The following is a 16,073-nucleotide window of genomic DNA, read 5'->3' on the forward strand; positions in this document are numbered from 1 at the left end:
AAAAAAAAGGGCTCATTCGATTGGAAATTCAAAGGGATAGTGCCCTTTTAATTATCAAATGTGATTTGAGGGCAACCAACCCCCCTCCCGCGCCCACCATTTCCCTAGCCATATTTAATCTAAATTTTGAGATAGCCATTTTGTTCAACATATTTGAAAGATCCGGAAATTATATCTTTGAGGATGACAACTCCGCCTGCCACAACCCTCAGGGTAAGGGATGTAAGTTATGCACTAGGGGAGTATAAGGTTCTTTTAGAAGGTGTTGTCATAGAAACTTTAAAAAGGGCTCATTCAATTGGAAATTGAGTTAGTCGAAAGTGATTGGAAGGCAACTAACCCCCCTACCAAGCTCACAATTTCACCAAACACATCCAATCAAAATTTTGAAAGAGCCATTTTGTTAAACGTAGTTGAAAGGTTTGAATATTATGTTTTTGAGGATGACAGCCCCCCTCCCACACAGTCCTAAAGGGCAAAGGTTGTAATTTATGCCCTCGGGGCATATTAGGTTTTCATAGAAAGTGTTGTCGTAGAAACTTCAAAAGGGCTCATTTGATTGGAAATTGAGAAGGCGTGCGCCCTTGTTAATAGTCGAAGGTGATCGGAGGGCAAACACTCCCCCCACGCCCATCATTTCCCCAAACACTTCCGATCAATATTTTGGTATATCCATTTTGTTTACCGTAGTTGAAAGGTCTGGGAATTATGTCTGAGGATGACATCTCCCCTGCAGCCCTCAGGACAAGGGTTGTAAGTTACAATTTCCCCAAACACTTCCAATCGAAATTTGAGATAGTCATTTTGTTCAATTTATTTGAAAGGTCTGGAAATTATGTCTGAGGATAAAAAATCCCCCAGCTCTCAGGGCAAGTGTTGTAAGTTATGCCCTGGGGGTATATAAGGTTTTTATAGAAAGCGTGGTAATATAAACTTCGGAGGAGGCTCATTGGATTGGTAATCAGAAGTTCTAGTGCTCTTTTTAAGAGTCAAAGTGATCGAAGGGCAGCTACCCCCCCCCCACACACACCGGTCGTATTGTCCCGAAATTCATCTAACACAAATTTTGAGATAACTATTTTATTCCAAACAGTCTAAATATCATATAACAAGGCTTTTGAGTCTGAAACAAACCCCAGATCCTAGGGGCAAGGTTTGTAAGTTGTGTCCGGGGGGGTTTTAAGGTTTTTATGGAAGGGATGATTGTATAAATTTTAGTGGAGGCTCATTTGGTTATAAATTGGAATTTCTAGTTCCCTTTTAATTGTCAAAAGTGATGGAGGGCAGCTAGCCCCCCCCCTTCCGACACCCCCTCGTCACCAAACGAATCGTATTGAAATTTTGAGATAGTGATTTTGCTCAAAATCGTCCAAAGCATTAAAACAATGCCTCAAGGGTTGGTGCAACCCCCCAGTGCCCTGGCGATAGGGTTGTAAGTATTGATCTGTGGTCATATAAGGTTCTTTTTGAATGGGTCGTCGCATAAACTTCAGATGGGGCTCATTTGTTTTGAAATGTAAAGTTATAGGGCCGTTTTTAGCAACCCCCCCTCCCACCACTCATCATTTCCTCAAAGACATCCAATCAAAATTTAGAGGTATAAATTTTGTTCATTCTAGTTGAAGGGTCCGGAAATTATATCTTTCAGGAAGACAACCCCGCCCTCACATCTCAGGGCAAAGGTTGTAAGTTGTGCCCCCGAGGCATATAAGGTTTTTATAGAAAGGGTGGTTGTATATACTTCGGAGGGGACTAATTGGATTTGTAATCTGAATTTCTACTGTCCTTTTTAAAAGTAAGAGTGATGAGAAGGCAGTTACCCCCCCCCCCCAAATCGTGGTTTTTTCCTGAAATAAATCGTATAAAAATTTTTGAGAAAGTCATTTTTTTAAAATTAGTCCAAAGATCATATAAAAATTCTTTTGAGGCTGATAAAAAACAACCGAGTCTTGGGGTGAGGGTTGCAAGTTATGCCACGGGGCATTTAAGGTTTTTATGGAAGGGATAGTTGTTTAACTTTAGAAGACGCTCATTTGGCTGGAAATTGGAAATTCTAGTTCCTTTTTAAGGTACTTAATATATATATATATATATATATATATATATATATATATATATATATATATATATATATATATATATATATATATATATATATATATATATATATATATATATATATATATATATATATATATATATATATATATATATATATATATATATATATATAGATATATATATATATATATATATATAAAAAATATATATATATATATATATATATATATATATATACATATATATATATATATATATATATATATATATATATATATATATATATATATATATATATATATATATTATATATATATATTATATTATATATATTATATTATATTATATATATTATATTATATTATATATATATATATATTATATATATTATATATATATATATATATATATATATATATATATATATATATATATATATATATATATATATATATATATATATATATATATATATATATATATATATATATATATATATATATATATTTCTCTGGGACTGGTGGTTCCAGGGAGACAACAAGCATCAGAAATTTACAACAAGATATAATACAATAAAATACTTAGACACTTACAATAATCCGACAATATTCCAAGGTATTTCTAAATCAACGGACCAGAGGTCAGTCCGGCATAAGATTAGTATCTGACTTCCCCTTGCCATAAAATGTATCTTTTATACATTTACTCAACCACACCTTATCGGGATCCACTGACGCACATAGCTAGGAAGTGGTAATTTCTCAATTTCCTTTTAAGCATACAGCTGCCAGGATATGTTCCTTATCTTAATAAAAAGTGGCATTTCTAAACTTTTGTATTTGTGGCTTAATATTTTACTAAATTCCAAATTGACTTAATTAGAAAGTGTCACTACTTTTTTCTAGATACAAGAAAAATACCAATTTGTCAGCTTGCCCCCTATTTATCTTTCACAAAGTAACCATTGTCATTCTATTTTAATTTTCATAAGTTGTGTTTTCTATTGTTTGAATTTCTGTTAAATTTCTCTCCCTTTTTTTAGCGCTGTTATGGTCCCATGGGCTTTTGCAATAAAATCGTAATAATTCAAACTTGACATAAATTCTCTATGTTGGTAATTGAAATAAAAAAAAAACTGAAATTAATAAATAAAAGTTCAAATAGGGATAAAATCCTTTTAATAGACAGTGATTTTCACAAACAGTGATAAAATTAGACAAAAAATACTAGATATTTTGGTCACATATGCAGTGACTGTCATCAGTATAAACTAAAATTAAAGTTTAGTTTTACTACTGATGACGGTCCTGCATATGTGACCGAAATATCTAGTATTTTTTGTCAAATGTTATCACTGTTTGTGAAAATTACTGTTTATTGAAAGGATTTGATCCCTATTTGAACTTTTATTAATATATCGTCATGGAAAGGCAGTGTGGTCTCCGAAATTATCTAAACTAAAATCTTAATGACTAATCAAGTCAAACTTAAAACAAACAGAGTTTACCACAAACAGAAGAGGAGATATCGTCCCATAAGTCTTCGAACAGTGCATCAATATAAAAGCTAGTACTTTTTGTAAATCAAAATCTTTTCATAATCTTCTATTTTCTTCCAGGTATTTTGGAAATACCCTAATGACAGATTGAACAAACGTGACACTGCTCACCATTTAAATTCTGCTTCATTTCATAGAGGACAAAATAGTAGAAACATTCCATCCTTATTAGCTTAGCCAGGATCCCAGATGCAAAACCCAAGGGTAGAACTTTCTGACGAAACCAAAGCGCTTTTTGAGGCCTTATCACCTAAGTTACTGAAGAAGAAGACCGAAAACGTATTAGAAGGAGATACAGCATCGATTGATGAAGATCATTTGAAGAAGATCGAAGAATATCGATTGAATAAAGTAAAAAATGCTGTTGAACAAGGGGCAGACATCAATGCACGTAGTGCAATTACTAGTGATAACAAAAATACTCCGTTACATATAGCTACTCTAAAAGGATATAAAAGTGTTGTTGAATATCTTCTAGGTTATCCTAACCTACAAACTGATATCAAAAATGACAACCGTGAAACCGCATTGAATCTAATAGAAAAAAAAATTAAAAAAAAAAATTAAATAACAGAAATATTTATGAAGACATTAAAAAATCCTGGAAGATCATAGTGCAGAAAAAAAAGATCGCCTTGCAGAAAGAACTGCTCATAGCTTAAGAGGTGAAATGGCGGACAAATATGAAGATATGGTATTCTGCATGGTAGAAAGAGCAGGACGAACAAAATTTTGCAATAGTGAATTTAATATTGGTAGAGAAGTTAAAAGCAGAGACACAAATAATCAAAAATTTGATGATGTAGTTTTTAGCTATAAAGAAAGTGGCAAGAAATACATTATTCCAATTCAGGTTAAACACAAAGGAGAAAATAAAGAAATAAACAAACCGGATTTAGAATATAATAAGGGTGAGTTTGGTGTTCAAAAATATTTCTTTTCTTACCTTGACCTTAAACAGGATATTAGAAAAATTACAGACAAAAAGAGTTTTAACACAGAGGATAATGAAGAAGCTAAGAAAAGAAAGTATTTCGAAGATGATGAGATACAGTATGTGGTGTTGTTTACCAGTGCTTATTTTGACACTCAGCAGTTAGAGGAAGCAAACTATAAATTCAAAAAGGAAGCATCTTTAGGTATTATAGATATTTTTGATTTTTCACCCAGAGTACCTAAAAAACATAACTATAAAAACTATAAAAAAATTAATGTGATATTTGATAAAATAAAATCTAGTCTAATTCAAACGATTTGTGATTTTGAAAGTCAAAATAACGACCAGCAACGTTTAACAAAATCCGAACAAGAACAAGAAATACAAAACTTTTTAAATCGGCTAGTTTTTGTAATTAATCAACCTAAAGCAGATGATTTAGAGGAGAAACTTAGTGGTATAAATCAGCAATAAATATTGAAAGGTACTCCTTTCAATGAAATATTGATTAATTCATTTGAACAGTATCGACAAAATCTAGAAAAAGGCCTATTGAAAAAAGGGGGTCGTCCTTCTGGCTGGATTGATGGGGAAAGTGCCGTAAGTTACTTCAAAGAATTGGGACTCAACATTCACACGTCCGTATTAGTAGCTAGCATGACTATAATGTATAACAAACAAACCCTTGGCTATGGCTCATTTGAGAACTTAAATGTATTAACTGAACTAGATCAATTTCTAGATGATGATAATGGACGCGTATTGTATGTACAAACTTCAGAAACCCTATTCAGTAGCATAAAACTTTTGCAGTACCTTAACACTAGGAACGACTATAGTTTAGAGAAAGGTAGTAGAATTTCCGTAGCCCTAGAAGAGGTTTTACGAAGTGAGCAACATAGAGAGGCTGTTGTGCACGCATTCAAGAGTTCAGCCACCAACTTATTGACGATAGAATGCGATGATAAGGCTTATAGTCAAGAAAGCCTATTACGTCTATATAATTCATTATTGTCCAGCATAACCGAAGTAAGTTCTAAGAAAAAGATCGTTTTAGTTAATCATAAAGAAAAAACTAATGCTTTAGCTGAACTTTTTCAAAGTGCAAATACACTAAAGTGTTAGGAAGTGGATGATGAAATTATTCTTCAGGATTTTAAACCATGTGAAGACCCTTTGGAGAAAAAGCTAATACTTCTTCAGGGCAAAGGAGAAAGAACAAGTTTAAATCGACTGTTACATCCATTTCCTCGAGATATTATAGATATAAATACATATGCTGATCTTGTTCAAGGTAAAGAGATAAATGTAGGTTCTCAACTGGCTGATTTAGGTGAAATTAAGGATTATTATTTAGACCGTAAATTTCATCAAGTAGAGATATATACGGTAATAGAATATGATAGATCAGTTCAGGATAAGCTGGTTTATACAAAGGAAAGTTTTGATCTCATATGTGAAAGAAACCCTAGTGCTAACATCCACTGGCTAAAACGTGAGCCTGGAAAATTAATTTGGCAGAAATCACAATGCTCTGTATCTTCATTACGTAAATATGTCAAGCCTGGAGGAAGTTGTATTGCTCATTATTCAGAGTCAGAGTTTTTAGACCAGAGTGAAGGAAATAAAGTAGTAATCATTTCTGATACAGCAGGGATGGGGAAGACGACGGTTCTGACGAGTATATCTGAGAAAATAAAGGAAAAATATTCGGGTAGATGGATAATAAGAATCGATTTAATCAAACATACGTATCAGTTAGATATACTAAATGACTTGCCAAATAAAGGTCAATTAAATGAGGATAAAGCAATAGACTTTTTGCTCAATAAACTATTGAAGCTTGAAGATGGTCTAGAGAAGAAATTATTAGAGAATAATCTTCGTTTTGGTTCGGTTGATGGAATGCAGGTAGTAATCCTGATCGATGGTTTTGATGAAATTGCCCCGAACTATAAAGATATAGCAATTAATTTGCTTGGCGAGTTTAAAAAGACTAAGCTGGAAAGATTGCTGGTAACTACTAGGCCAAGTGTGAAAATGAATCTAGAGAGTTCGTTTTGTGTTCTAGCCTATGATCTAAAACCATTTTCTAAGGACACAGATCAAGTAGACTTTTTGGTTAAATTTTGGAAACAAAAATTCAAGCAAGAAAAAGGCGCTCAGGTTGATGATCAACAGCTAGAAATTTATGGCAATGAAGTAATTGAACGATTTTCTGCATCAACTAGCAGTATAGAAACAGAATTTACTAGTATTCCATTGCACACTTGGATGGTAGCAAATGTTTTTTATGAGAACAAGGAGGGAAAACAAACAAATCAATGGCAAGGATGTAAAGAATTTTTAAATACTACTAACATTTTGAATAAAAAATCAGCCCTGCCAAGTCAAATTAACATTGCAGATTTATATGATCGTTTCGTAGAAACAATATTCTATGATATACATTTTAAAGAGAAACAAGAAATAGATATCACAAAACCAGTGAACAAAAGGTTACTTAAACAAGATTATCAAAAGTTTAAAAAACAAAAACAAGAACTATCAATATTTACTTTGTTGAATAACGAAGATTTTGAAAAAGTGTCTTCTACAAATCAAGTGGAGATTAATGGTTGGATCCAAGATATTAAAATTGGTGGTGAAAACCAAGGTGTTATTGATCAAATTATAGGTGATAAACCACATTTTACCCATGCTACTTTTGATGAATATTTTGCCTCTTTTGCTTTTGCTGAAAAAATTATTTTTGATATTAGTGGGACACTTGAAATCATTAACAAAATGTTACCTTTTATTTCTCGCATTTTCATTACCAGTATAATGAAGCAAATAGAAAATACAAAAAGAACAGAAGTTCTTGCATTGTTGGCAGGAAAGCCACTTATAAATTTTGCTGCTCAAAAAGGTTTTTTAAACGTTGTTGAAGCTTTATTAACGGCAGGCCATGATGATTGGCCGCAGCCTGACAATGAAGGGAAAACACCATTACATTATGCTGTTCAAAGTTATCATAGCAATATTATGATGTATTTATCAATCTATTATAATGGCATCTTAGAAGAGAATATTTTAGAGCATGGAACCTTCAAGAAAGAGGAATATAGAGCGTCGAAATTAGTTCGTTTTGTAAACAAAAAAGATGTTCATGGTAAAACTGTTCTATATTATGCTATTGAAAACAATAGACTAGAAATGGCTTGCGATTTGCTATTTAATGGTGCTGATAGTAACAACTTAAATGTAAAAAGATTAGTGTCATATGTTATTGAACAAGATCGTACCGATAATTGGCTAAGGCGGATAGAAGAAAATCTAAAGCTAAAGCGGATAGAAGAGAAACTTTTATTACAAGATCCAAGTCAAGCCTCTGAACTCAGTTTAGATTATGAACTTCCTCGGCTACTTTCTTATTATTTTGAAAATGGGCGGCTTCAAGTGATTATAGCTATACGAAATGTTATAGAGGATCCAGTGAAAAAAAGGATATACTCAATAAAAGTTATGAGCGTTATACACCTTTAGATTGTGTGAACTTAAGTGATAAACTAAACGATGATGACAGACTGAAGATTACAAAATATTTAGTCGAAAACGGAGGTATAAAGACCGACAATGACGTTGATATTGATTTACATTATGAAACTATTAATTATTTCTATAGACATGATGAGAATGATGAGAAACCAGATCATTATACAAAAATTCTAGCGGCTGCTGCTAGAGATGATCATATGAAAACCTTTCAACATTTTGAAAGTAAAGGAAAAGATAATTATTTACATTTATATATGGCATTGCATTACAATCATTTTAATATCATACAATATCTATATGATAGCTATACAGAATCTACTGCATTACATGAAGACGGCAAAACTGCATTACAAACTGAAATAATTTCTGCAGCTAACCTAAAAATCATTAAGTATTTAATTGGCAAAGGAGAAAATGTTAATGGTAAAGATGAGAACTGTATTTCCATTTTATGCTGGGCGATAATAGAAAATCGTAGATTGAATATAATAAAATATTTGGTTGACCCTGGAGCTGATGTTAATATGGAAGATAATTTTGGTAAGACGCCTTTATTTTACGCTTTGTGGACTATAAATGATGAGAGTGAACGTCAAAGGGATATTATTACAAACCAAGTAGAGGATTCTATAAAATATTTGCTAGTACATTGCAATGCCAATATTCCTGAATCATTCAGGAATCAAGCTGAATTTTTTAAAAATCCAGATGGATTTAATTTGAATCTTTATTTAGAAAGGTTGCTTCGTTCACAAATCGACGATACAGATCGGATTAAATTTCTTATACCTAAAGGTGGAAATGTTAATCTTACAGATAAAAATAGGAAAACTCTGTTACATTGGGCTGCCGAGTTACAACAAATTGAAATGGTCGAGTTATTGTTGCAACATGGTGCTATGTATAATGTAATTGACGTGAAAGGAAGCACACCGATTGATCTCTTAACAGCAAGGCATCCAAATTCATTGAATGAAAAAGGAAAAAAAAATTGTTTGGTTACTGAATATACTTGATCAGATGTTCAATGGTGAATATTCAGATCATTTAATGATTCAGTTGTTGTATGGTTCTTTGGAGCGATTAATGATGCTAATGACAAGTGCAGTTAACAATGAAGGTAATATGATGATACATATTGCAGCCAGAGAAGGTAATGTTGACATTGTTCACTTGTTATTAGAAAAGGGAGCTATTTTTAATGCTAAGAATGATGAAGGTCAGACTCCCAAAGAACTTTCAAATGATCATAATGTTGATCAGCTATTAAAATCAGTTTACATGTTCTTTAATGTTGGCAATGCAAATAGTAAGCAAATAATCCAAGAATATATCAATAAACAGAGCGCATCGGTATACGTTCATGCTAGAGATAATGGTCATAAAACAGCTTTACATCACGCTGTGTTATCTAGTAGGATTAATATTATAAAGCTTTTATTAGAAACAACAGTTGGAACACATCGTGAATTAAATGATACATTAGATCCGAATGCTTTAGATGTTAACCATTATACGCCACTACACTTTGCTGTTGGAAACATCAATATGAAGGCGGTTGAGCTCTTATTGAAACATGGTGCATATTTCAATATTAAAAACAAACAAGGAAAATCCCCATTTGAACATATTGAAAACAAAACGTATGATTCTGCTAACAAATCATGTACAAATTTGTTAGGCTCAATAAACGAATTATTTATTGGTATAGAGAGTGGCGATCCTGAAAGTGCTATTAATCATTTCAAGATCAGAGGTCTACAACGAACTTATAGAATCAACGTCGAAACTATTATAAATGCACAAGATAATCTGGGAAACACAATTCTGCAATTTGCAACTGTTTATGCTTACATGGACATCGTTAAGATTTTGTTACAGCATGGTGCTATCTGTAATCGACGTAACATATTTGAAAATCCGCCAGCAGGTGATCAAAAAATTCATGACTTACTCGATTCAATTGAGAGAATATTTGACGACACTAATATTATGTATTTAATACAAGTTGATATGAAAATAATTACAAATGTTCGTAATGATGAAGGTATGACAATATTGCATGTAGCAGTTCAGCAGGGAAATCTTAATGTTGTGGTAGCATTATTAAAGGCCGGTGCAAGTACTGATGCTGAAGATTTTCATGATAATAGACCTCTTCATTATGCTGATCAAGGACACATAAAAAATATTTTGGAAGCCAATAAAGAGCTGTTGCAAGAGGTAGAGAGTAATAATGTGAATAATGTAGAGAAGCTGATTGCAAAACAAGCTGTGGTTACTCCTTCGGCTTTACATCTAGCGGTTAAACATGGCTACTGTAATATTGTCAAGAGTTTGCTAAAAAGTCTCAAAATTATTGTAGAGCTGGAAAACATTCTAAAATTTACGGATGAGGATGGAAACTCTGGTTTGCATCTAGCCCTGGAGTATGGACATTATGAAGTCGCTAAAACATTACTAACTTATGCTAAAAATATGAATGATAATGCGAAAACACTTAAACACCTTATGGAAACTCCTAACCATGCTGATAGAAAACCATTTGACTTATCTACCGATAAAAACAAAGCAAAAGAAGTTGTAGCAGTATTGTTTAATGAAGCTGAACAAGAAATACACAAGGATGTTGTTACTTTATTTTAAAGTAGTCTTAATTATTAACTCATACATTGAGCGTTTATGAAAAAAAAGTTAGTTTGTTTAAATGTATTTGTTTTCAGAAGAACGGTAATAACTTTTTGGTCTTAAAAGATATTAGGAGTGTTACTTAGCGTTAGGAGTGTGAGTTATACTCATCTTTATATATTACACATGTACATAGTTACATTTGGTTACAATTTCTGACAAGTGTTACTTTTCCTTCTACTTTTGCCACTGCTTTTACCAATACTACTATGAATAATATTGCTTCTACTACTAACTACTGCAATTACTACAACCACGAGAAATTGTGACTGTGACTCCTTATATCCTTCACTGAAGCCAATTTTGAATGTGACTGCAAATATTTGTGACTGTGAAGAGATGCAACTGTGACAGCTTAAAAACTATAACCTTTTCTGATTGCGAAGAATTATGACAGCAACTTCTCCTTACTGTGACTTCTTACAACTGTGAGTCCTTTCGACCACGACTGCAAATTCCTTTAACGCCACTCATTGTGGATGTGATTATGAGTAGATGGGACTACGACTGTTTGTGACTACAACCACTTTCACATGTGACTGCTTACGGCTGCAACAATCGGAACTCTGACTTCTGGAGACTGTCTTCTTGCAGTGGTGACTCCCTGTAACTGTGACAGTTTTTGCTTACGACTACTATTAGTCTGAAGTTTGATGGCAAGTGCTTGCAACAGGAACTACTGGACACTTTAATTTCTTGCGATTACAACTACTTGTGACTACAGCTGCAAGTACCAGCAACTTCACCTAGGCGTGACTGCGACGATGGCTTCTTCAGACTATGACTTCTTAAGACTTATGTTAGCCCTAATCCTGTTTGTAGTCATTTCTGTTCGTTTTACGCTTAGCTTTATTATCTATTTAGTTTCTGCTTGTTTTAACTTTCCCTCATTCAATGATTAAGATTTATGTTCATTTTATGTTTGAATTACTATGAAAAAAGTGTAAGTTTTATGCGTAAGGTTCGTTTCAAACCTTCATTGATGCTATTGTCCTTTTTTTGTTTTACTTTGAAGTGTGTATTTGGCCAAGCTAAGCTTGTGTTGTTGTTATTTTTTTTTTAAATATATATCATATCTTATCAGAATTTTGTATTTCAAAAATGTTTCTTTTTTGTTTAGTTTTTATGCTTTAAAATATATATGATCAATATTCAAAAACATTCTTTTCCAATTTATTCAAAAAACCCAAGGAACTCAACTTGAGTTTCTACTAAATTAAGGCATTAAATACAAATTTGACTTAGTATCTCATTTAAGCTTTGCCTAGGCAGGTATATTATCCTTGGCTTCTTTGAGAAGCTGTAAGAAATTCAACTATTTACGAACTATTTTTCAATTTGAATTATATTCAGATTCTTATAACCTGAAGGATTCTAAAGAATTTTAAGATATGTAGCTAGCATACTTTGAAAAAAAAGTTGTACCATTATTAATGCAGTTTTTCAGCAGCAATGCGGCAAACTATTTATTATTCTCGTCAGAAAGTTTACTTTCATTGCTTTGGCAACAAGGATTTTAACATTTTAAGAGAACTAATCATTAATAATTAAAGGGTGCATGAACGAAAATATGTATTTAAAAAAAAATCTGTCATCCTCAATTTGAGCTTGTGTTACAATGGGCACTAAAGGCTATTATGGGCACTAAAGGCTTTTAAACTTTATTATATTTGTAAACAGACCATTTATCCGCGTGTTTTTTCTATAAATCTACAAAAAACGCTGAAATTATCAATATCATTGAATCGATCAATAAACATCTCTCTATGATGTTGCAGTTACCGGCTAGCTCAAGTTTTGTCAGTTGAAGGAACGGACAGGGGTACTTGTACCTATCTAGTTTTGTTCACCCCCGCCTTGATTTTGAAAAATGCCTTTCAGGAGTATTACAAAGGAAAATGTTTTTTTTCATATTTCTACCGGAAAAAGAGTTTGCAAAAAAAGGAATTGAAAAACAAATTTGCTTACCCCTCCATCTATTATTAAAATATATTTTTTTACATTTTTATCTTTTATATTTGTACCAAAAAAAATTAGTAAATTTCACCTTTTTTACATTTTCAACTTTTTACATTTTTTACCAATAAATTTTAGTAAATATACACAAATAGCCTATTTTAGAAAAAGCATAGCACTTAAAACTAGCCTAACTCTGTTTGGTAATGGAGGACATAAGAAAAATATTAAGGTGACTGGGAAGGTAGTATACAAAAGGTAGGATAATGAAACTCAAGTTCCCATTCTTTACTAACGTTTGTTCTGATTGCTTTTTCAATAAACTAGTTTAAATGTCAATGAAAAGAGCCAAAAAAATAACACTCAAACCAAGAATGCAGGTTCTTTATTTAGGCAGAATTTACATAGTAGTATTTCACTCTGCACAGAGTAATTTCTGTTCTTTTTCAGGGAAAGTCTAAAGAGTTATAGGGTGATATGAGTTGCAAATTCAGGTAATGAAGGTCAGAGGATTAATTTGAAGATTCTTAACTTCAGGAAAATTTCGGTCCTAATGGCTAGTATTTGAAAAATGCCTTGAATTTTTTTTTTAATTTAATTTGGTGCAGGAATAACAATTGTTATTTAGGATTATCTTCAGTAGCAGCTGAAAACGCAACCAATTTCACGGAGAAAAAACAGTTCGTCGAACAAATTGTAAGTAAGAAGTGACTTGACTCGTACCTGAAAGTCTAAAAACGGAAATTTTGATAAAATCAAATAAAAGCAAGTTTTTAACAGAAAGTAAGGAGCAACTTTAAAACTTTAACGGACAGACATTATTCCATGTATGAAAGGAGCTGCCCCCAATCAATACTCTCTTCTTTACGCTAAAGTGCTTAGTACTTATAAAAAAGATTCAGAGTATACTTAAGCGGCCTTTGTGTTTCAGGAGTCTTTCTTAAATAATTTATACAAAATATAGAAATTTAGCTTAAAGAGCGTAGTATTGAGAAGAAGGCAATCCCTTTTATCTACGGAATAATTTTTGTTCATTTTAAGTTTAATCGTTGCTCCTTACTTTCAGCTGATAAAACCTTGTTTTTATTTAGTTTCTGATGGCCTACTCAATCAATGCCGGGGAATCCAACTCCCTCTCTATGAAAAATATCCCCCTCTCCCCTAAAAATTTTTCCACAGAAAGTTCCTACCAGGTAAAATCTCCATCCGCCCTGGAAAAATTACCCTGGGACAATTCCATCCTTGCTGCAAATCCCCGGAATTTCATGCGGACAATTTCGCATGAACAATTCTCCCAGGCATGCTGTCATTTGAAAAAAACAGACACTTATTTATTACAGACAGTTTTTTTTTGTTATTTCAAGTCATGTCAGAAATCTTCCTATGTGGAACATTTTCACCGTAAACTCCCTCCCCCCCCCCAATGGAAAGTTTATCCCGCGGAAAATTTTCCTACAGAGAATTTCTCCTGGTGAAAAGTCCCCCATGAAAAGTTTTAGCCTTCGAAAAATCCCCACTTCTTAAGAGAATACAACCCCGCTGAGTTTCCCCAGAATATTCCTCGAGAACATCTCCACGTGTAAAATTAAGGCACAAAATAGAAATTAGAATAAATAAATGAATTCTGTATATGAATTCCAAAAAATTCCTCTTGTGTAGAATTTCCCCTGGAAACCTCATCCCCAGAAGCTTTCACTCTCAAAAAATAAATCCCTCCGGTAAGAAAATCGTCCCCGTAGAAAATCCCTTCCATCAGAAAAATGGCTTTATACTTCTTAATTAATTAAAAAACTTTCCACAAAATAAGTTTTTCAGATAAAGTCAAGAACTTAATTAAACCAAAATGAACAAAAATAGAATGAAATAATCTACCAATCATACAACTACCGCTAAAGTAGGGAGCGCCTATCGACTCCGAGGCTTACACAATTTATGCATGTTTTTATGGTTTATCTCACTGAGGATGTTTTTTCATGGTTTTTCTCACTTTGATGTTTTTTCATGGTTTTGTTCTGTTTGATGGTAATATGATGTAGACATCTGGTTATTGGATGTTTCTTGGATGGTCAATTTGTTTGTTGTTTTCTTGGATGTCAACATAAGTCCAACAACAACTTGGATGTAGACATCTGGTTTTTGGATGATTGTTTGATGATTATGTGTGTTGGTCAATTTGTTTGTTGTTTTCTTGGATGTCAACATAAGTCCAACAACAATTGCTGGATGTTTCTTGGATGTCAACAACAATTGATGGATGTTTTTTGGATGTCAACAACAATTGCTGGATATAGACATCTGGTTATTGGATGGTTGTTTGATGGTTATGAGTGTTGGTCAATTTGTTTGTTGTTTTCTTTGGATGTAGTCATAAGTTCAACAACAACATGGATATAGACATCTGGTTATTGGATGATTGTTTGATGGTTATGTGTGTTGGTTAGTTTGTTTGTTGTTTTCTTTGGGTGTCAACATAAGTTCACCAACAACTTGGATGTAGACATCTGGTTATTGGATGGTTGTTGGTGGTTATGTGTGCTGGTCAATTTGTTTGTTGTTTTCTTTGGATGTCAACATAAGTTCAACAACAAATTGGATGTAGACATCTGGTTATTGGAGGGTTGTTTGATGATTATATTCACCCTTCATATTTGTGTCATAGTTAGAGTTGAAGTTTAGTTATAGTTAAGAGTTTAGAGTTTTAGCTTAGAGTCTTAGCTTAGAGTTTTAGTTAGAGTTATAGTTTAGTTAAGAGTTTTAGTTTAGACTTTAGAGTTTTAGTTTAGAGTTATAGTTTAGTTTTAGTTAAGAGTTTTAGTTTAGAGTTTCAGTTTGGTATTAGCTTACATTTTTTGTTAGAGTTATAGTAGTTAAGAGTTTTAGTTAAGAGTTTAGAGTTTTACTTTAGAGTCTTAGCTTAGAGTCTTAGTTAGAGTCTTAGCTTAGAGTTTTAGTTCTATTTATAGTTTAGTTTAGTTTTATTTTAGAATTCAGAGTTTTAGTTTAGAGTCTTAGCTTAGAGTCTTTGTTAGAGTTATAGTATAGTTTATTTTTAGTTAAGAGTTTTAGTTTAGATCTCTAGTTTAGTTTTAGTAAAGAGTTTTAATTTAGTTAAGAGTTTTAGTTTAGAGTTTTAGCTTAGAGTCTTAGCTTAGAATTTAGGTTAAGAGTTTTTTGTTAAGAGTTTTAGTTTAGAGTTATGGTTTAGTTTTAGTTAAGAGTTTTAGTTTAGAGTTTCAGTTTGGTATTAGCTTACAGTTTTAGTTAGAGTTATAGTAGCTAAGATTTTTAGTTTAGAGTTTAGAGTTTTAGTTTATAGTCTTAGCTTAGAGTTTT

General features: G+C 32.5%; 1 protein-coding gene across 1 annotated transcript; it reads left to right on the plus strand.

Annotated features, from left to right (window-relative positions):
• Nucleotides 1–3,783: 3,783 nt before the first annotated feature.
• On the plus strand, nucleotides 3,784–11,835 carry LOC148947489 (uncharacterized). Its single transcript, XM_089095278.1, is given in 5 exon segments — nucleotides 3,784–4,172; nucleotides 4,175–4,216; nucleotides 4,219–8,043; nucleotides 8,046–9,079; nucleotides 9,081–11,835. Coding segments are annotated over 5 exon segments (6,927 nt in total). The 5' UTR covers nucleotides 3,784–3,808; the 3' UTR covers nucleotides 10,743–11,835.
• The last annotated feature ends 4,238 nt before the right edge of the window (nucleotides 11,836–16,073 follow it).

Source organism: Artemia sp. Qi Xiang Cuo, chromosome 10 (assembly GCF_049724085.1).
Source record: "Artemia sp. Qi Xiang Cuo chromosome 10, ASM4972408v1, whole genome shotgun sequence".
In the NCBI taxonomy this organism is placed as follows: Eukaryota; Metazoa; Arthropoda; class Branchiopoda; order Anostraca; family Artemiidae; genus Artemia; species Artemia sp. Qi Xiang Cuo.